The sequence below is a fragment of the Ovis aries genome, chromosome 16, assembly GCF_016772045.2.
Source record: "Ovis aries strain OAR_USU_Benz2616 breed Rambouillet chromosome 16, ARS-UI_Ramb_v3.0, whole genome shotgun sequence".
Lineage (NCBI taxonomy): Eukaryota > Metazoa > Chordata > Mammalia > Artiodactyla > Bovidae > Ovis > Ovis aries.
In genome coordinates, this window is record NC_056069.1 from 41,418,516 (window position 1) to 41,441,756 (window position 23,241).

A 23,241-nucleotide genomic window follows, 5' to 3' on the forward strand; every position below is an offset into this window, starting at 1 on the left:
TTAAACATTAAGTAAACCTTTAATTGACGTGAAGCTTAAAATGTTCAAATGTTCTAACCCTTGCTACAGCATCTCTTCTGTAGCAAGTCAAGTATTGTGTGTGTTTTTTTCCACCTTTAGCTTATCAGGCCCGGTCCAAAGCCTTCTAGCAGAGGGAATTGATTCCTGTCAGGGGTTGCTGCCAAGACATCGGAAGGATTTTTGACCAAGGTTTTCAAAAGCTCAGTGTCACACCTGCCATTTGATTTAAAGAGGGATATTGGATGCAGAGTCTGGCATTTATTGTCCTTTGTGTGGCTGTTCTGTTTGTTTTGTCTTTGTCTCTTCTAGAATTGAGCAGTGTTCACACTAGTTTTTAAATTGTTGGGCGGATTATATATTTTACATAACCATGTTAATTTAAATTAATATATTCCCATTAACTTTTAATCATAAAATAGTGTGGACACAGCGTGTCTTCTAACTGGTGATTAACCCCTTAAAATTCATAAAATACCTCTTGTAGGGTAAGAATTTGCTTTTTTTTAATAAATTAATTTTTGTTTTGTTAACTGGGTTATTAGGAAGCAAGTATGATTTTAGTACAATATATCTAAGGGGTTAATCCACTTGAAATATAGAATGGGTGCAAAAATCCACACTCTAAATTTGACAGAAGTTTCCTACTTATAGCTCTTAATTTGTTTTTAAATTGCAATAGGTGTCTTGGCATCTTTGAAATTGTATCATTAATTTAAATTTCCGAAGTTATAAATGTTTGTGTGCAAAAAGAAAACTTTTCTTACACTGGAGGAAATTAAAACATGAAGTAACATTAAAATTCAGAAACTTTAGAGATTAAAAAATCACCTATTTGCATTTTAGCTTTAGCAAATAACATAAATAAGAGACATGGAAAGGGTTCTTCAGCTTGTTCTATAACCTTGCTTTGGGGAGTGGTTTTTGTTGTTGTTTCTTTTTTTTAGTTCCTCAATTAGCTGTGCTTTCCGGTGTCCTTTTTCCTTCTTTCAGAATAGCCCTTTTCTTAATTATGTTCACTATAGTTTTGGATTCAGTAGTTGATCTTGCAGATTTTGAGGTTATTTATTGGTTTTTTAAAATTACTAGTATTTCTGACTTGCTACTCTCTTTTTAGTGCCCAAGTTCCTCTTTCAGTGTTCATTTTCAGAATGCCACACAGTGTTTTTTGAGTGTCTGTAAATCTCCCTTCTAATATGTTCTCTGAAAATCCATGCCATCTGATTGTTTAAGGAGTAAGAACTAAGAAAGCCCAGACAAGGGATACAATTTTTTATCACTTTTAAAATATGCTTTTTAATATATCTTCTACTCAAATAAGGACAAGTATCTTTTAAGATTTCTGAATGTTCATAGAAAAATATACCATCAAATAACTTGCCCAGAGTTGCAGTGGTACTCTTAAAATTATCCTTCATGTGTTCTTTTATCATATATTTCATTGTTTGTCTCATATTCATTTGGTACCCTCAATGATTTATTAAATCATATACTAAATGTGCTTTAATTTGGGTGCTTTCTATCGAGAAGACTGCTAAATTCAATAAATTACTTGCCTGGCATGTTATTTTCCTATATTTAGAAAATGTTTAAATATCACCAAGAATTGTGAATTAGATTTAGTTATGAATAGTTTGATTAGCAACTTTTATATACATTTTATCTATATGTTTAGATTAATGTAAGCTGGCCCTCCAACTAGTTTTATTAATATAAAGTTTTTGCCCTGATTTAGGTTCAGATTTTCTTCTCAAGTTTTATATAACTCATTTATATTTTATATAATAACTGATTAAAATCAGTTATTATAAACTCTGTAATGTAAAAGATTGTGCATATTTATCATCAAACCATTCTGCTTACTGTATCTGTTCTATTTCTATACTTAATCTGTTTAAACAGGCTAGTTCCTGTTGCCCTTTTCTACTTTACTCATTGTTTCTCTCCAATTATTCTTTCTTTGGAATACTTTATGGGAACTTTGAATTTTAAAGGGCATTTCATATTCCTTTACAGCTAAAGTGCTCTTGTGGAAGAGAAATCATTGAACTCCTAGAAATGCCTGTTTTTGGCTCCTTATTTTTTCTGTGATTGTTACTACATTGATCATCCCATATTTATCATTAGTTCTTTGACATTTTAGTCCCAAAATAACCTGTGACCATTTAAAATACTGAACAAACAGGATAGTTTACTGTACATTCTCATTTATTAAGGTGGATTTTTGTGTTCCCTCTTGTTGTCTTTGTGCTGGTGCACTGTATCCAGTAATCCTTCCTTTTGATTTTCTTTTGGTGGGGTAGGGTTTATATTTGTAGAAATTACTTATTATATTTCTAAAAGAGTTCAATTCTTGATCTTCATATTAGATTTATGTAAATTTGTTAAATAACTTCCTGGGTTACTTTAAAGTGCTGACAAAACCCTCAAATGGCTCGTGTGACACTGATGCTACTTTAAGGAAGTGTCTTGCTCACCTGGTCAAACACCCATTCCTCACTGCATTTTGCCAATTCAATCCATTTTAGATGTAACCTCGGGTATGGTGAAAGACCCACCGGACGTCTTGGACAGGCAAAAATGCCTTGACGCTCTGGCTGCTCTACGCCACGCTAAGTGGTTCCAGGTTCGGAACATCATTTTACTTTTTTCTTGTAGCCTTATGAGAGAGTAGTTCAGTACAACATGTTTAACTGTGTTTAAACATTTCAAAAGATTGCCCAAGCAATACTACTTTAAATATCAGAAAATATGTTAACATAGAAAGCTGGGTGTGAAGATCTGCATATTGCAGGTACTATTAATTTGACAATAAACTAGGATTTTGGGGGTGTTTTGTAGTTTGGGTTTTTTTATTTTTATTTTTAGTGGCTATATTTGAAGCTGACTTGTTCAGGAACATCACATGTTTGTGTATATATATTATATTCCATAAGGCTGCAGATTAACTTTGCTTTAAATAATGGAATATGTGTTTAAAGCTTTGTGTATAGTTTTAAGATTTTTTCCCCTCTTTCTCTTAAGTTAATAAGTGTAGGGAATGAAAGGTGAGGAAGCAGCTGTTTGGTTTAGTGACTTTGCAGTTATGCAAAGGCACAGAAAGGAAACCAAACAGATTTCCTTAATCTTTCAGTCCCTAGACAAACTTTTTAGCTCTTTACTTTTTCTTTTATTTCTAACGTAGGCAGACTTTTTTTTTAAGTTTACTGATTTAAATGAACACAGGTCAAGGTTCACAGGGGATCAAGAACAATTATTCTTGTATAATCTGTTTACTTTGACCTAAAATATCAGCTTTTAAATACTAACCCTGGCATAAAATATTGCTGTAAATGGCAGCTCATAGAATCCAATTTTAAGTGTGGTTATTTTTGTTTTATTTTTATCTGAGCTTCCATTGAACAGTGGTATTTTAACTTTTTTTTCATCAAGGGATATTTTTAATATTTCTAAGATTAATTCAGTTGATTTTTGTGTTGCTCTCAAGGCTAGAGCTAATGGTCTACAGTCCTGTGTGATTATCATACGTATTCTCCGGGACCTCTGTCAGCGAGTTCCAACTTGGTCTGATTTTCCAAGCTGGGTAAGTAATATGTAACTGTATGTGAAAAATAAACATCTCAGAAATATTTCTGCAGTTTTTTATAGCCTTATCTTACATCTAATTATCAGCTTTATTTCCATTTCCTAAATGGAGTTTTTTCTTTTTCTCATGAGAAATCCTAGGGTCTTATCAGACTGTTTAACTTGCTAAGAATTATACTTGATTTTCTTTTTGTATTTTCCTCTTTTTTTTTTTACTCTTGACACAGTGTTTATTACTTTTATAGATGCAATTATTAGTTGTACATATATAAAGATACAAAGAAAATTTTAAGTGAGCTATTAATCTCCCTATGCAGGATTTTGTTGATATTTTAATAATGTATAAGGAATTTTTAACATTTAAAAATAAGCATTATCCAAAAAAATGCATAAAATTAGGAAATTCAAATAATGCAGAAAGGCACAAAATAAGAAGTGAAAGCCTTCTCATCATTTAAAGGCAAGTTATCATGGCACAATTTGTTGTGATTTTTTTTCCAAGAAGGAGAAATGCTTATATGCACATCGTGTATATTCCTATTTTTTTATTTATGTGCAAATATCTCTGATGTTCAAATATTTGAGTTTCTAAATAGCAAAAATTCAGATATAGAAGGATCATTCAAAAGTATAACTGAACCTACAGATTCTAGAGTTGGGTTAGGGAGAGTTGACTAGCCAGGGTTATCTTAATTCTGGGAGCTCTTTGAGAGCTATATTGACTACTTGGTGTTTCCTGTGTATGGACATGCCATATTTTATTTAACTGGTATCTGTCTGATGGACAGTTGCATTGTTTGCAGTCTTTTGCTATTAAATTTTCATTGTATTGTGGTTATGCTTTTATGAGTATTATATACATGTGATGGCTAGGGTCAATTGCTATAGAATTCCAAGGTCAAAGAACATGTTTTGATTGTAACTGGGAAAGGTGGATCATTTAAAACTACCAAAAATTGTTGAACTTAGCATTTTCTTCACATCCTCACTAACTTTGGGATAAGATCACACTTCTTAACACGTTAGGTAAAAAATGGAGTCTCATTTTTTACTTTAATTTCATAATTATTGGCATTTATAAGTATTTTTCTCTTAACTGCCAATTCCTATTATTCATATTTCTCATAATTTATAATTTCTGTAAGAAATTAGCACTTATCTATATTAAAATAATTTTTCTAGTTTTCATTTGCTTTTCAACTTAATAATTTTTGCTGTTTTATAAAAGGTTTAAAATTTTCACAAATTCTAATCCATTAGTGTTTTATGACTTAACAACTTTGTATTCTGTCTACAAAATACTCTCTCATATGTTTTAGGTTATAGATTATTCACATGCTTTCTTCTAGAGCTTTTTTCCCCCAATCAAGTTATGTTTATTATAGATGTTTGCTTATTTACTCCTGGAAGGATATATTCTGTATTACAACAGGAGTTGTCTCTCAGTAGTGAGAAGTGGGCTTAGGTTAGAGATCTATAATGTTTGGATTTTACTAGGATAAAATATACAGACATTACTTGTATAATTATAAATTAATTTGAAAATCATAAATGGACTAGAGGTAGATCCAGCAATATGTCTTTCCAGACCAATCGTCAGTTATTCCAATACCATTTAGCATTTTATTTAGTAGTGATGTTCGTTCTCCCAACCTCCATTTTGAAATATCACCATTATCATAAACCAGTGGTTCTCAGCCGCATTTCAGTTTTGCCCCCAGGGGACATTTGGTAATGTTTGGAGATATTTTTGGTTGTCGATACTCGTTATCAATGGCACTGAGGAAGAGGAACCCTTTCTTAAACCAAAGTTCTTTTGTTGCAGGCCTGTTTCTACAATAGTCTTTCATTCCTCAGTCTTCTCTGTTAAACGCTTTTTTCTATTGATTTTTTACGTATTTCTTTAACTGGCTGCATCGAGTCTAGTTATGGCACACGGAATCTGCATTGTGTCCTGTGGGATTTTTCCTCACAGTACATGGATCCTAGTCCAAGCACAGGCTCTAGAGTGCTTGAGCTTCTACAGTTGGAGTTCATGGGCTTAGTTCTCCTGTGGCATGTGGCATCTTAGTTCCCCAACCAGAAATTGGACCAATGTCCCCTGCATTGCAAAGTGGATTCTTAACCTCTAGACCACCAAAGAAGTCCTTAATTTCTTTTAATTTTTAAAACTTCATAGTGTGTTTTAAACTTCTGATGTCCTTTTCATCAGTTTCCCCCTCTGCGTTCTCTGCTGCTCATTATAAACAGCATCTTGCACTGTTTCAGGGTTTTGTTTCTGTTTTTGTTTTAAGTGTATTTTGTTTTTCTCGTGTTCTTTTTCCAAAAGAACTTGACTGCCATTTTGTTCAGTTTGATGAAGTTTTTTGTTTTATTTTTGTCTTCTTTGTTAGATTTGGACTAATTCTATAAAAATTAATTTAGAACTTTTGTTCTTTCTCTGAACTCTGAAACAGTTTTTAGGATCATCAAAAATACTGTTTTTTGATCATTTGTAAAATTCATTTGACACTATCAGTTCCCAGGCCCTTATAAAGAGGGTAGCGGCTTTCTTGATTTCTTTTATTGTGAGTAACTGTTTTGTTAATTTTTCCTTCTCCTGGGGTTAATTTTGGCAACTTTTCCTAGAAAAATTGACCCATTCAACCAGATACTCAAATTTTTATATAATAGAGTTCTGTGCTCTTAAAGTTTTAAAAATGCCTATTATAGCATCTTTATTGTTTCAATTCTCTGATTGATTAGTCAGTAATAGCAGGTGCAGTATTGGAACAAAATAACCAATAGGTGTTTCAGTATTTACTTGTGATGAAAATTCATTGAATTATTGATAGATTTTTAATATAAAAATGTATGTGCATTATATAACTTAAACTTTTTTTAATATATAAAAGTAGAAGCATTCTACATTATCATTTTACTTCCTGCTTCTTTCAGCTTCAGTCCGTACAACCCAGGTGTCCTTGAGACTTTTTCTGTTGTAGTATGTCTAAGCTTCAGTACTTTTGAGACTGGACTCTCAGGCACTCCTCAGCTATTCTTGAAGTCTGCAAGTCTCACTGCAGATGGGCCTTTACCCTACACCTTGCTTTTTCTCTTTCTCAGAAAGAGCCATAAACTTCAAGGGACCCTCTCTGCTTTGAGGGTGCAGAGCTGTAAGAACTGAGTGGAAAGAGAGGATGCACAGGTCAAAGGAACTGGGGGAACATGGGCCTTGGCACAGTAATGATGGACAAATCAGGGAGGGCAGAGAAAGCTGCTGGCCAGTCTTTGGAATCATGTACATATAACATAAAATACCAGTATTTTGGTAGTTTAAAGCACACCAGAATGTCAGTATTTTGACATTTAAATAGCTCTCAACATTATATCCTTTTAGTTCACTCGCTCAGTTGTGTCCGATTCTTTGCGACCCCATGAATTGGCAGCACACCGCGCCTCCCTGTTCATCACCAACTCCCGGAGTTCACTCAAACTCAGGTCCATCGAGTAGGTGATGCCATCCAGCTATCTCATCCTCTGTCGTCCCCTTCTCCTCCTGCCCCTAATCCCTCCCAGCATCAGGGTCTTTTCCAGTGAGTCAACTTAGGCAGTAATTTATCCATTTTGCCTTTTTTTTTCCCTCTCGCCTCAGAGAGCCAGCTCCTTGGATTTAGCTGCCAGATATGCTATTTTCCTTCTTAGTAATCCATTAATTTCTTTTTATAATTGGAATATAATTGCTTTATAATGTTGTATAAGTTCCTCCTGTACAATGAAGTAAATCAACTATATGAATACATGCATAGTTTCCCGCTTGGACCTCCCTCCTGTCCACCCCCCCATAATTCATTAATTTCTAATTTCATCTCTAATTTTCTATTTTCCTTGGGTTTAATTTCTTTTTTTTTTTTCCCCAAACTTCTTGAGTTGGATACTTGTTTAATTTACTCATTCTTTAATTATATAGATAAATTTTAAAGGTGTTATTTAAGGCTGAACGTAGGTTTTGGCTATATATGTAATATTTTCTCTTTATATTCTCTGCAGTTTGAAATTGATTTCAGTGTTGTCTTTAAGCCAAGAGTAATTTTGAGGCAGTTTTTTAATGCTACATGACTGAAGAAGAGTTGCTCTTTCTTTTGTAAATAACTTCCATTTTTCTAGCATCAGTTCAGTTCAGTCACTCAGTCGTGTCCGACTCTTTCAGCACGCCAGGCCTCCCTGTCCATCACCATCTCCCGGAGTTCACTCAGACTCAGGTCCGTCGAGTCACTGATGCCATCCAGCCATCTCATCCTCTGTCGTCCCCTTCTCCTCCTGCCCCCAATCCCTCCCAGCATCAGGGTCTTTTCCAATGAGTCAACTCTTTGCATGAAGTGGCCAAAGTACTGGAGTTCAGCTTTAGCATCATTCCTTCCAAAGAACACCCAGGGATGATCTCCTTTAAAATGGACTGGTTGGATCTCCTTACAGTCCAAGGGACTCTCAAGAGTCTTCTCCAGCACCACAGCTCAAAAGCATCAATTCGGCACTCAGCCTTCTTCACAGTCTCTCACATCCGTACATGACCACTGGAAAAACCATAGCCTTGACTAGATGGACCTTTGTTGGCAAAGTAATGTCTCTGCTTTTGAGTATGCTCTCTAGGTTGGTCATAGCTTTTCTTCCAAGAAGTAAGCATCTTTTAATTCCATGGCTGCAGTCACCATCTGCAGTGATTTTGGAGCCCCCAAAAATAAAGTCTGACACTGTTTCCACTGTTTCCCCATCTAGCATATAATCCAGTAAATATATTCTGTTGCTGTTTAGTTGCTAAGTCATGTCTGACTTTTTGCAACCCAATGGACTATAGCCCACCAGCCTCCTCTGTCTGTGGGATTTCCCAGGCTAGGATTACTGGAGTAGGTTGCCATTTCCTTCTCCAGGATATCTTCCTGTCCCAAGGATCAAACCTGAGTCTCCTGTATGACAGGTAGATTCTTTACTCTGAGCCACCTGGGAAGCAGAAAATATATTCTATTTGCAATATGGGGAATCTTAAGATTTTCTTTGTGGTCTAATCTGTACAGTTTTTATAAAGTGTGGGCACTTTAAAAAATGTGTTCTCAGCATATAATATGTACCTCTTAGTTCAACTTCATCAGTTACTTTGTTTTTCTATCTCTTTTCCTTCATATTTTTTGTCTACTTTATCTGTCCATGGAGTGACAAAGATAAGTTAAAATCTGCTCTTTCTGTTGTGTTTTTTAGAGTTTGTACTGTATTATTTTGTTGCAGTAACATTTAGGACATAAAAACATTTAATAATTATATCATTATTGTGAGTTTGAACTTTTTGTCATTCTAAAGGGCATTTAATTAACACTTTCTGCCAAAACTCTAGCCTTTTTAAAAAGACAATTATAGTGCAGTTTTACTAGTTTTATGGTGTACAACATAGTAATTCCATATTTTAACACATTGTGAAAAGATTACTGCAGTAAGACCAATTACTACAATATTGTTGACGATATTCCCTATGTGCACTTATATACCTGTGACTTTCTTATCTAAAAGCTGGAAATTTAACCTCTAAATCCCCTTCATATATTTCATGAAGGGTGCTATACTGCACCCTCCTAAACTCTAGTTTTTATTAGCATTTATCTGATATGTTTCTGGTACTTTTCTATCCTTTGCCATAATTCTTATCCTTTTCTTGTTCTTTTCTATGTGTGAATATGTTTCTCTTCTGATTATTTAGACAATTAGTTGTTGACCATATCGTTTTATGTGGTATTTTCATGCATCTGTTTAACAATTTTAGATAATGTCTGTTAACCTCTCATCTATAAAAGCTGAGAAAATGATCACTTCCTCCTACTCCTCCTGTCCTCTTGGGTTTTTGTTCATTTTTTTTTTCATTTGTTTCATTCATTTATTTTAATGTGTCAAAACCTGTTTCTTGATTTATCTGTTTTACTCAGTGAATGCTGATTCCACTTAGAAAACAGGAAAGTTTACACTTAATGCTTTTTAAATCTTAAAGGTTTAAAAATAACTACATTTACCTTATGTGTCAATATATTCCCTTTAGTTATTTAATGTTCTCTATTTAAATGCTTTGGTGCCAACCACTAGGGCTTTACTGGGGTTTCCTCTTTTTATTTCTTGGTTGAGTGCATTTTATTATCATGTAGTTTTTATCAAAAAGTGTTTTAAGTTTTTAAAATTTCTTTCATGTTTGAGAATCTTTGCAAATTACCATTACTTTATTGAAAAATATATTGTTAGGTCGCAATTTTTTCTCCTCCATTTCTTGGTGCCGCTCCATTATCTTTCAGCATTGAGTATTGCTAAATCTAGTTTGTGTTAATCACTTAGTCATGGGGTCACCAACTCTGTGACCCCATGGACTGTAGCCCTCCTAGCTCCTCTGCCTATGGAATTCCCCAGGCAAGAATCCTCAAGTGGTTAACCATTCCCTTCTCCAGGGGATCTTCCCGATCCAGGGATTGAACCTAGGTCTCCTGCATTTTGTGCAGATTCTTTACCATCTGAGCTACCATAAGTCCAGCCTAATTTTCTTGCCTTTACTTTTTCTGCAGGTTGCTAAAAAAATTCTGTCTTTATCCTTGAATTTTAGTAACTTAACCAATAATGTCCTGGAATCTGTTGTTAGTGTTGTCATTTCACTGAAATCTTTGTCTGCACATTTGACAAATGATTAATATGATCCTCTATTTTCAGTTCAGTTCAGTCGCTCAGTCGTGTCCGACTCTGCGACCCCATGAATTGCAGCACACGAGGCCTCCCTGTCTATCACCAACTCCTGGAGTTCACCCAAACTCATGTCCATCAAGTTGGTGTTGCTATCCAGCCATCTCATCCTCTGTCGTCCCCTTTTCCTCCTGCCCCCAATCCCTCCCAGCATCAGAGTCTTTTCCAGTGAGTCAACTCTTCGCATGAGGTGGCCAGAGTATTGGAGTTTCAGCTTTAGCATCAGTCCTTCCAAAGAACACCCAGGACTGATCTCCTTCAGAATGGACTGGCTGGATCTCCTTGCAGTCCAGGAGACTCTCAAGAGTCTTCTCCAACTCCACAGTTCAAAAGCATCAATTCTTCGGCACTCAGCTTTCTTCACATTCCAACTTTCACATCCATACATGACCACTGGAAAACCCATAGCCTAGATGGACCTTTGTTGGCAAAGTAATGTCTCTGCTTTTGAATATGCTATCTAGCACCAATTACCCTTATATTGAATTCCCTTTGTCCTATATATTTATTATCTTTGTGATTGTTTTAATCTTTGTTCTCTTTCCTCTTTTGTCCCCTGTTACTGTTTCTTTGGCAGTAATTTGGTTTTCACCCATGTCCCAATATTTACTATTTATAATTCATTTATTAGTTTTATAGTAATGTTCAGTTTGCTTAATTAGTTCTACAGTCTTCCTTTTCATTTCAACCTTGAGGTTTTAATTTTATTGGTTTTTTTATTTATTAAGTTCTCTATAACTCAAAATGTTGACACTTGTATCTTCATTCCCTTAAATTATAAGTCTTCCAGAATAAATTATTTTCTAAATAAATATTATTTTTTAAATAATAAAAATTTGATTCACAGCAAAACTGAGCAGAAAGTACAGAGTTCTCACATACTGTCTGTCCTTACACATACAAAATCTCCTTCTCAATATTTGCACCAGATGGATACATTTATTAAAAGCAGTGACTTAACGGTATCATTCAGAGTCCATCAGTTCAGTTTAGTCGCTCAGTTGTGTGCACCTCTTTGCAGCCCCATGGACTGCAGCACGCCAGGCCTCCCTGTCCATCACCAACTCCCAGAGTTTACTCAAACTCATATCCATTGAGTTGGTGATGCCATCCAGCCATCTCATCCTCTGTCGTCCCCTTCTCCTCCTGCCTTCAGTCTTTCCCAGCATCAGGAAAGATGATGCTTTTCAAATGAGTCAGCTCTTCGCATCAGGTGGCCAAAGTTTTGGAGTTTCAGCTACAACATCAGTCCTTCCAATGAATATTCAGGACTGATTTCCTTTAGGATGGACTCGTTGGATCTCCTTGCAGTCCAAGGGACTCTCAAAGCCCATAGGAAATATTTCACTCTGTGTTCCACCCAAATTCAAAGATAACACGCCTGGTTTGTTTCAGTTTTTTTCATTTCTTTAGGGCTTAGCATTGTCAGTTCTATTTCTAAGTCATTCTTTGATACTAAAACATGCAAACAAGAGCTGTCTTAGTTTATTCACACCTTTTAAAATACTTCTGTTTCTTCCCCCGTGAGCTCTGCTTTAAGGATTGCTTACGGAAAGGAGTAGTGTTTGGCTTTCTCTCTTGAGTGTGTCCTGTTTCTTTTTTTTGGCTGCCTCATGTAAGGAACTTAGTTCCTTGGCCAGGTATTGAACCCCGGCCCCAGCAATGAAAGCTCTGAGTCCTAACTACAGGACTGCCAGGGAGTTTCCAGACATGGGCTTTCTCTCTTCTGTTCCCTAATTCAGTGTGCTGTGGTAGTCTTTGAGATAGATTCCCTTGGCACACCTTTAGGCTTCAGATTTAAAACCCACAATGGCCTCCTAGAGCCTTTGCCTGTGCAGAATTTGCTCTGGTTTTTTCCTGAAACTCTTCACCATCTCCTTTCAAAAACAGCTTTCTGTTTACCTGAATCAGCAGAAGGTTTGAGGTGTGTGAAGCCACTTTGGGAAACTTGCATTGAGAGTTCAGAGCAGGCTTTGATATTAATTTCCCCCTATTCCTCCTTCGAAAGATCTTATTTTTTGTTGTTGTTTGTTTGTTTTATCTGCATGTTAGTCAAATCTCTCTCTATTCTTAGAGATAATTAGATGTGGATAATTGGAATTTTACTCTTCCCTACCTGTCTTCCGCAAAGAGCCTTCAAACTGATGAATTCTGTTGCTTTTCCTTTCTCTTTTTGGATGAAAGGTGGTTATGTTTAGAAAAATTTCTTTGCCTCAGGCTGCCCACAACATGACCTGTTCTTACTCTCTGAGTTGGGAGAGTTCTGGTGAAATTTTTGGATTTTTTTTCCCACTCAACTGCCAACCCCTTCCCCATTTTCTTCTATAGAGCCAGTTAGGGAACTGTAAATGGAGAGTTGCCCAAGCCCACTCACTTTCTTAGAAATACTCTTTCACTGGCCTTTTCCTCCATTTAATTGAAGCCATTTTATATTTGTTTGGGGGATGGTAGTGTGCTTCATACATAATTCTTTAATCATAACCAGGTCTGGGGGGCAAAAGATCTTGCGATTTGGCTTTGTACTGTCACCTTAAGCAGAGAGTAACTTTTTTCTTGGTTTGCATGAAAGAAACTTGAAGTTCTTGTGAACTTGATCTTCAGTTTTGTTTAGCCTTCAGATTACTTACTTTGAATAAATCTAAGTCCTAACACCTGCCTTTAGTGTTTACCACTACAATGAGTACAGCAAATAATATACTGCCTTCAAATTAGTTCTTCTTTTGTCCTAAATCTATAGTGATGAGTAAAGAAAGCTATAGGTAAATTCTCTTGTAAGGTTGATCTGACTTAAGAATTGCTGTGTAGAATAGAAATCTCCTTTAGATTAGTACTCCTTTAGAGTGGTATACCTGCTGTAAATTGCAAAAAGGCCTTTTTTTTTTTTTTTTTTTTGCAAAAAGTTAGTGTTTTAATGTTTATTATATATTTTATTTTTTAAATCTACATTAAGCTAAGGAATATTTTATGAAAGAAAATGATCTGTCATGGATGAACCTCCGAAACATCATGCCAAGGGAAGGAAGCCAGACACAAAAAATTATGCATTATATGATGGCATTTGTATAAAATATCCAGAATAGCAGATCCAGATAGATAGAGGCAGGTTGGCAGTTGCCTGAGGCTTAGAGAATGAGAGAATGAGGAGAAACTGTATGATGGGCCGAGGGTTTTACTTTGGAGTAATAGAAATGTTTTGAACTAGATAGAGGTGGCTGTTGTTCAGCATAATAATAGTAGGTGTACTAAATGCCACTGAAGTGTTCACTTTAAAATAGTTAACTTTATATTATGTGAATTTTATCTTTTTTTATTTAAAAAAAAAAAGAATTATCTGTGAAATGATGAGATAGTCCCCACAGAAGATGCTGAGAGGCCATAATTGTTCTTTTTGTTCATACAGCAGTTAAATTATGTGCTCCGCATATCTTTTCACATATTTTATTTTTCAAGTGTTAGTTGCTCCGTGTGTCCAGGTCTTTGCAACCCCATGGACTGTAACTCCCAGGCTCCTCTGTTCATGGAGTTCTCTAGGCAGGAATACTAGAGTGGGTAGCCATTCCCTTCTCCAAGTGATCTTCCTGACCCAGGGATCAAACCCACTCTCCTGTATTGTAGCCAGATTCTTTACCATCTGAACCACCTGGAAAACCCTATATTTTTTTTGGAAGAGTGTATTAGATTTTAGTGATGATGACTTGTAGTGAGAGAGCTCCTGTCTGTCAGTTTTAGAACCAGTGAGGAGATTCTAAATGATAGAACACTGACATCACAGGGCAAATAACTTACTTTTCGCTTGCAGGAGTAAGTTACTACTGTTAAAGATGGGAAGGAAGAATATATACCACATGAATGTTTTCCTAAAGCAAATATTGCAATCCTGGATTTTATGTCATTTAACATATAATATTTAAGAGAGCCTAAAGCAAATATTGCAATCCTGGATTTCATGTCATTTAACATATAATATTTAAGAGAGCATTTCTATTTTAAGTAACTTTTGCCATCAGAATCCTTTATATTATTGCCTAAGTAATCATTTCCCTTATTTGATTCTGTTTGTCTTTGATGTTGTCCTTTTACTTTTTTTGTCCTTTTACTTTTGAATGCATGCATTTAAGAGTATATAAACCTCCTATGTTCTACTTTTGTTGCTTTCCTAACTGTAGACATCTGCTTGGAGACCAGCCATGTTCCGTAGAAAATTAACATTTTTAAATTGCTTGCTTCACAGCAAATGATCTCAGAAGGCAGATAGTTGATTTAGTTTTACTGTGATTCAATATATGTGATTCATAAATTTCTTTCTTGGTTCTTACTTAGTTTCTATCTTAATACATAAGTATAAATTACATATTCCCACTAGAGGTCAGTCAATCAGCAGGTTTTTAAAAAGCATTGATTACCTTTAATATTTTTGTATCTTGACATATCTATATTCTGGGGCTTCCCAGGCAGTGCTAGTAGTTAAAAAAGCCCACCTGCCAACGCAGGAGACTTAAGAGACTCAGGTTGAGTCCCTGGGTCAGAAAGATCCCCTGGAGGAGGGCATGAAAACCCACTCCAGTAATCTTGCCTGGAGAATCCCATGGACAGAGGAGCCTGGCAGGCTGCAGTCCTTAGCATTGCAGAGTTGGACATGACTGAGCACTTAGTATGCACGCACTTGTGTTATAGCTGATTATTGAACATTTGTTTTTCCCTTAACATTCTCTAAAAGTACTTATAAATTTGAGGTATTTTTGGAATGGTGTGTATTTTAAGACATCAATTTTGTATTTTAGTAACTTGTTAATTACAACCCTTGATTTCTTTAATTAGCAGGATTATTTTCACATTTCTTTCCAAAAGTATTCTGATCATAGGTACTTATTAAGTATTTTCTATATGCCAGCCATTTATGCTAGGCAAAGGGGTTCCATAAATGACAATTGACAATCCTTAATTTCAAAGATTTCAATCTTTTGGACATCTTGAAATAATAATTGTCTGAACAGGAAAAGTGTTTAATATGCATTCATAGAGTTGCCTAGATAACTGAAGCTGACACCTTAAAATACTAAAATTTTTAAATGAAGACTCTTTAAGGGTCTTGTGTCTTGAACAACTTTAAGTGTCTTGAATAACTTCCTACGTTCTTCAGCTGAATTAGACTGAACCATCTTAATTTTTTGTTGCTGTAATTTACATCTATCATTATTAACACCTGTTTTTCTCAGATTTTTAAACTTCATGCTTCTAGCTGTCGTCTTTTTTTTTTTTTTTTTAGCTTTTTATGTGTACTCTCTCTTTAGATTCGTATCTCTCTTACAATTTATTCCTCATTTGTTTGGAACTAAAACCTCCACATGTCCAATCTTTTAAGAATTATTCTTACTTAAAAGATCTGAGTAATGGCCTTGGGGTGAGTAGGTGAATGTAGTTTTTACTCTTAATTAAATCTATGAGTTTTTTAAGTACACAACTAAAAATGGATCCTCAGTATTTTAAACTTCATTATCATTTTAAGGGTTTCATTCTAGTTTCAGTCTGTTTAGATTCTTTGAATTGTTACTCGTGATTTTATTTAAAATTTGAGTAAAAGCTGCAATGTGGATAAACCTTAAACATAATGCTAAGTAAAAGAAACCAGACACAAGAAGTGACTTGTTATATGGTTCCATTTGTATGAAATATTTAGAAAATGCAAATCTATATAAATAGGAAGTGGTTTATTGGTTCCCAGGGGCTGAGGAAAGAGAATGGAGAATGGCTACTAGTAGGTATGGAGTTTCTTTGATGGTGATAAAATGTTCTGGAATTAGAAAATGGTTACGGTTGAAAACTTTGTAAATGTACTAAAACCCACTGAATTGTCCATTACATCTTAATTTTTAGAATCTAAATGGAAGCAGATTTTTCTAATAAACTCTTCAAAATGCTTTCTGGATCTAAATCCATACTTCTTTCTTTTATTCATTGATATTAACTCATTTTGAGTCTCAAGTATAATTTACAGTGAAAGTATAATTTATATTTTAAGGATAATAGAAGTACAGTTGTATGTTAAATGAAAATTTAGATAATTGTTCTTAAAGAAAAAATGAAAGTCATCTTTACTTGGTAGAATATGGTCTTGCTATAGCTCTTCAGTAGTATTAGTATGTAGGCATTAAAGAACAAGTATATGTGAGCCCTAAATATCTAAAGAATTTTAAGGACTGTCATATTTTAATGGAAAAGGATAGCAGTAACTGAAAATCTAAAACAAAAAACCCATTAATCTATTTTTCTTCATTAAGTACACATTCCAAAATAATTTTTAAGATATAAATTATATATTGCCTTTTTTTCATTGTTTTTAATTTTATATTACATGTAATTTTTATTTTCTAATTTTGTGACTTGTTCAGTGTGATTTTCTCAATCTTTAAAATTTTTTGTTAATAATTTTCTTGTTTGTTTTTATTTTTGGCTTTACTGGATCTTCTTTGCTGTGTGGACTTTGCTCTAGTTGAGGCTAGCAGGGCCTTCTCTCCAGTTATCATGCACAGGCTTCTCATTGCGATGGCTTCTCCTGTTGCAGAGCACAGGCTCCAGGGCACTCAGGCTTCAGCAGTTGTGGCCCATGGGCTCATCAGTAGTTGCAGCTCCCAGACTCTAGAGCACAGTCTCAATAGTGTGGCAACGGGCGTAGTTACTCTGCAGCATAAGGGATCCTCCCGGACCAGGGATCAAACCCACGTTCCCTACACTGGCAGGTGGATTCCTCACTACCAAGCAATCAGGAAAGCCCCAATCTCTAAAGTTTTTAATGACGGTTTCATAAGTATTTTGTCATTCTGAAAATGAATAATTCCTTTGGGCTGTAAGCTGTCAAACACATTTTTATGTTTTTGTTTTTAGGCGATGGAGTTACTAGTAGAGAAAGCAATCAGTAGTGCTTCTAGTCCTCAAAGCCCTGGAGATGCTCTGAGAAGAGTTTTTGAGTGCATTTCTTCAGGGATTATTCTTAAAGGTAAGTTTTACTTCATTTTTAATGTTTGTCTGTGTGTTTGATAGTTGAATGAGAATTACTCATTCTTCTACAAATGGATGATGATGATGTTTTATTCTGCCTATGGTGATTGTTGTAGGTAGTCCTGGACTTCTGGATCCTTGTGAGAAGGATCCCTTCGATACCTTGGCAACAATGACTGACCAGCAGCGTGAAGACATCACATCCAGTGCACAGGTACCATTGTGTTCCTAATCCCAGGGCTTTGTTTTATCACTTCCCTTACCGTTTTGGTTTTTTATAGTTGTCCTCTAGAAGAAATTACCATGTAGTATTCATTATTCTGCTTTGTTAGTAAGTAAGCTCTTAGAGAGGATATAATTTAAACTAGATTTCATTAGTCTTCAGTTTTATTATTTTAACTCTGTGTGTATCCTGTATGAATATAAAAATACTGCAGTATTTTCAGGATCATTAAATCTAGTTGTTGTTTATGTCAGGATCGGTAGAGCAACTATTCATGTCCTCTGGGTATACAGCTTTTTTGACTCCAGAAGTGTACTAAGAGGAGAAATGGCTACCAACTATAAACAATAACAATCTAGTCTAAAGCAGTTGCACTCGTTGGACTGAAGATTTTGTTCTGTTGTCTCTTCTGGCAAGGATAATTTGAAAGAGGTCAGGATTAAAGTAAATTGTTAGGTTAAAAGTAACTTGAAGAAGAGTCAGTAATAATAGGACATTATGAATATTTTACAGACTCACAAGATTTCCAGTTTGTGTGTATTAAACAAGTTTTGTTTTAATTTCTTTGGGTTTAATTTTCTAGGAAAGATGACAATTTACCCTAAGTGGCTTTTTTTTCTTCGTTGGTACTTAAATTATTTTTTGGGTAAGAAGCAGGGCATTTGAAAACTAAATAAGAGAATTCTTAGTTGGAAGGAAGGAAACCTTTAATGTGACTTTGAAGAAAGTGGTCTGATTTTAGGAGGTAGTTAGAAATGTCCTTGTTAAAAGTAAAGAAGTAAAAAGTGTTAAAAGTCAGTGGAGAAAAGGGAACCTCATACACTGTTGGTGGGAATGTAAGTTGGTACCACCACTGTGGAGAACAGTATGGAGGTTTCTCAGAAAAACTAGAGCTACATGACCCAACAATTTCTCCTAGGTGTATGGCCAGAAAACAAAACAAAAAACTTTAATTTAAAAAGATATACATACCCCAGTATTCACAGCAGTGTTATTTAAAATGCCAAGATAAGGAAGCAACCTTAGTATCCATCAGCAGATGAATGGATAAAGAAAGTGAAAGGGAAGTCGCTCAGTTGTGCCCTACTCTTTGCGACCCCAGGGATAGTAGCCTGCACCAAGCTCCTCTGTCTGTGGGATTTTCCAGGCAAGAGTACTGGAGTGGGTTGCCATTTCCTTCTCCAGGGGATCTTCCCGACCCAGGGATCGAACCTGGGTCTCCCGCATCGTAGACAGATGCTTAGCCGTCTTAGCCACCAGCACAGAGTTATGGATAAAGAAGATGTGGTATATATACAGTGGAATACTACTCAGCCATAAAAAAGAATAGAATTTTTGCTATTTCCAATAATATGGATAGACTTGGAGGGCATTGTGCTAAGTGAAGTAAGTCAGAGAAAGATAGATACTCTGTATCACTTACGCTAAGTCACTTAAATTGTGTCTGACTCTTTGCAACCCCATGGTAGCCCACCAGACTCCTCTGTCCATGGGATTCTCCAGAGAAGAATACTGTAATAGGTTGCCATGCCCTCCTCCAGAGAATCTTCCCGACTCAGGGATCAAACCGATGTCTCTTTTTGTCTCCTGCATTGGCAGACAGGTTCTTTACCACTAGTACCACCTAGGAAGCCCATCACTTTTATATGAAATGTAGAAAATACAGCAAACTAGTGAATATAACAAATATAACAAAAAAATGAAGCAAACTCACAGAACAAACTAGTGGTTACCATTGGGGAGAGGGAGGTGGGAAGGAGCAGTATTGGGGTAGGGAATTAAAAGGTACAAACTATTGCATATAAAATAAGCTATAAGAATATATTTACAGCATAGGGAAATAGTCAATATATTAATAACTAAATTGTATATAACCTTTAAAAATTATGAGTCACTGTATTGGGCACTTTTAATTATTTAATAACTGTACATCAACTATACTTGGATAAATAAAAGTGAGGAAGTTACGTATACTGCACCATTCCATCTATATAACGTTTGTGAACTAACAGATTAGTGATTCCTCAGAGTTAGGGATAGGGGTGAGGATAGATGTGGCTGGTGAGAGTCTTGTGGTGATAGTATAGTGCCTTGTGATGGTGGTTAATGCAAACCTGCACATTTGGTAAAGTTACATAGATCTATATACATCACACATAAACCAAGTGTGTGTATAACTGGTGAAATCTGAATAAGCTCTATGGATTGGACCTAGGTCCATTTCTGTTTCTTTCTTAGTGGGCCATAGTGCCAATATTAATAATTTGCTTTTTTCCTTTGTCTGGGATTTTTCTTCTTTTCCTTCCGTAATATTTATCTTTGTTTTTGTATCTGTATTCTCTAGTGATCTTTTTTGAGTTGCTTCTGCAAGATGTAGCTTTTGTCATTTATTCAGATGCCTTCCTGTAAGTGTCCAATAGAGCAGCATATCTTTAAAAGGGCACATTTGTAAGGTTATCTTCCCTCTCAAAAAAGGATTAAGTAAACCGTTACATCTTCTTTTATGTTGTTTTTAAAATTCCAAGATGACTTCATATGGGAATAATTTCTGTATCATCAACTTTCATTTGCTTTTAAATAATTTCCAATTATATATTAGAAATGTCTCTTGTTAGAAGTACATGCAAATCACATGCAGAATAAGAGCTTACAGAGTGCTCAGATGCTTACAGTGCTCCTCAGATGCTACTGTAGTTTTCCTTACTGAAGTACTCTTCTATTTAGAAACTCCTAATTGGAGAAGGCAGTGATACCCCACTCCAGTACTCTTGCCTGGAAAATCTCATGGACAGAGTAGCCTGGAAGCCTGCAGCCCATGGGGTCGATAGATAATAGACAAGATAGACAAGATAGATGAATCTTGAAAACCTTATGCTAAGTGGAAGAAGCCAGATGCAAAAAGTCATATTGTATGGTTTTGTTTATATGAAATGTCCATAGTAGGCAAATCTGTCAAGTTACAAAAGTAGATTAGTAGTTGCAAGGGCCTCATGGTAAAGGAATTGAGGAATGACTGCTGTTGGGCCATGGGGTTTTGGGGTGAGGGGAGGGTGGAACATTGGGAAGGTGATGAAAATGTTCTGGGATTAGAGAGTAGTTAATGTTGAAAAATTGTAAGTATACTAAAAGAAAAAGCAACAACTGAATTGTACACTTAAAAAAAACAAATCTTATATGGAATTATATCTCAGGAAGTAGTCTAAACAGTTCTATTGAAGGTTTAACCACATAGTGAAAGTTGTCTTTTAATCAAATGACTGTAGAATCTCCTTAAATATCCCTCAGAATATTGGGAAACTATGTCTCAAAATATCTTATGACACATGAGGTCTTGTGACATTGATGCCTAATGTATTCCTATATATATACATAGCCACAGAAGTGAAAAATCTTTTTTTGTTCACTAAGTAACAAGTTGAAGAAGTATAGTCCTCATTTTATAAACCTGGGGAGGTGTGTGTTGGGAGGCACATGTGCCTGAGGATGAGCACATGGGCATCCATAGGAAAAGTTGCAAGATACATGAATGTGAACCAAAGAGAGGTTCATTTGATGAGTGAGATGCTTTTTTCTTTGCTGTATACTGTCTTAGGATTTTTTAATGAGCATAATAATTTTGTTGATTTTTTTTAACTTACATTAAAAAAAAAAATAGCATGCACACAGAAAAGCCTGAAAATAAAAACTTCAGAACATACAGAGTCTTTCATTTGTGAACCTTAATATTGTTTAAGGTGTTTCTTTCATTAAACATGCTTTTTTATATTGTTACGTTGGGCTGTAAACCTAATAAGAATTAATATTGGTTCTTTAATTTGACTAAATTTTCATTTTGTTGCAGTTTGCATTGCGACTCCTTGCATTCCGCCAGATACACAAAGTTCTAGGCATGGATCCACTACCACAGATGAACCAGCGTTTCAACATCCACAACAACAGAAAACGAAGAAGGGATAGTGATGGAGTTGATGGATTTGAAGCTGAGGGGAAGAAAGACAAAAAAGATTATGATAACTTTTAAAAAGTTTCTGTAAATCTACAGTGTTAAAAAACAACAGGTGCCCATTCGTTGGCTGTTTTTCATTCATAATGATGTCTACTTTGAAAAAATTATTGAGAATTTAAAGAATTTCATGGAAGAACCAAGTTTTTCTATGATACTAAAATCTTAATGTACAGTGTTAGGTATTATATGAATGGAAAGAAACCCCACCCCCACAAAATTGTGCTCCAGTTTGGGGAATTACAATGGTTCTGATTTTTTTCCCGTTATTTCGGTTTTTATTTACTGGTTGCCCTAGCTCCCCCTATATTTGTGTCTTTTATTAACTAGTCCTATTAAATCTTTACTGTATTTAATGCAGTATTTGTGCTTCAGTTACTATGTGTATTTTGATATTTTTATTTAGTTTTGTTTGCTGTTTGATACTAGTTGTTACTTTGTGTTACAGATATCCTTTACGCCTTCTTAATATTTTACAGCAGTACGTTTTTTTGTAACGTGAGACTGCAGAATTTTTTCCTTTTGTTATTCTTTATGTGATGGATTACAACACAAAAAGTTATCCTGCCATTTAAGTGCTCAGAACTAAATGTTTCTGCAGATCTTGTGGCATTTGTCTCTCTAGTGTGATATATAAAGGTGTAATTAAGACAGATTTCTGTTAATCTAATCAAGTTTGCTGTTAGTTGTGCATTAGCAGTATAAAAGCTAATATATAATATATGGTCTTGCAACAGTTTTAAAGCCTCTGCATAATTGATAATAAAAATGCATGACATTTTTGTTTTTAATAGACTTTTAAAATTATAATTTTAGGTTTGACACGTAGATCTTTGTACAGTTGACTTTTTGACATAGCAAGGCCAAAAATAACTTTCTGAATATTTTTTTCTTCTGCATAAGTGGAAAGGGCATTTTTCATATATAAGTGGGCTAACCAATATTTTCAAAGAACTTTATCATTGTGCAACTAACAACAATAACTAGCCCTTAATTATGAAGACAGTTCCTTATTGGTGTGTGTGTGAGATTACTCTAGCAACTATTACAGTATAACAGTTGAATGATCCCTCCCCCTGCCCCTACACCCCATCACCCAGATAATTTACAGTTCTATTAACAGTGAGGTTGATAAAGTATTACTGAAAAAAAATTAAGATTATCTAAGAAAACAACCAGAAAATTATTTGGTGTGGCCATCTTACATGCTTATGTGTCCTACAAAAAGCTAAATATTCTAGCAGTGGTGTAATGAAAAGTTACATCTTACTGTTACTATGTATGCTCTGGTATACAGATGTCATTTTGTTGTCACAGCACTACAGTGAAATACACAAATAAAAATTTAAATTCATATAATGGCTTAAATGTATTATATGTTAGAATTGACATAAGTACTTCTGCTTTGAAATGACTTAATGTTTCCGTAAAACCATATTCAAATTTATTGGGTACTTATATCTTGTTATTCCTGACAAATGGTACTTCCTGGGCACATAATTTCCAGAAAAGTGTATCATTCAGTATCATATTGGTTCAGTTTCTTTCTTGGGCACAGTCTTTCCCCAGACTCTTAGAGGAACAAGAGACTTGGGCTTTTCTTCCGAATTTGTGATACGCAATCTTTCTATTTTGGGCAAGTGTGTGTTTTTTTTAATCTTTCCAGGTCTCATTT

The 23,241-nt window shown here is 35.1% G+C and overlaps 1 protein-coding gene across 3 annotated transcripts in view; it reads left to right on the top strand.

The window, feature by feature from the left end:
* The window catches only part of ZFR (zinc finger RNA binding protein), an 84,172-nt gene extending 61,252 nt beyond the window's left edge, over nucleotides 1-22,920 (top strand). For 2 of the 3 annotated variants that reach the window (XM_027980136.2, XM_027980137.2), the window contains 5 exons: nucleotides 2,547-2,644; nucleotides 3,506-3,601; nucleotides 17,227-17,338; nucleotides 17,457-17,554; nucleotides 21,405-22,920. In XM_027980136.2, coding sequence (XP_027835937.1) covers nucleotides 2,547-2,644; nucleotides 3,506-3,601; nucleotides 17,227-17,338; nucleotides 17,457-17,554; nucleotides 21,405-21,584 — 584 coding nt within the window. In that variant the 3' untranslated portion in view covers nucleotides 21,585-22,920. Of the gene's footprint in view, nucleotides 1-2,546; nucleotides 2,645-3,505; nucleotides 3,602-17,226; nucleotides 17,339-17,456; nucleotides 17,555-21,404 lie in introns of those variants that run through there. The other variant, XM_027980138.2, reaches the window with a different exon arrangement.
* The last annotated feature ends 321 nt before the right edge of the window (nucleotides 22,921-23,241 follow it).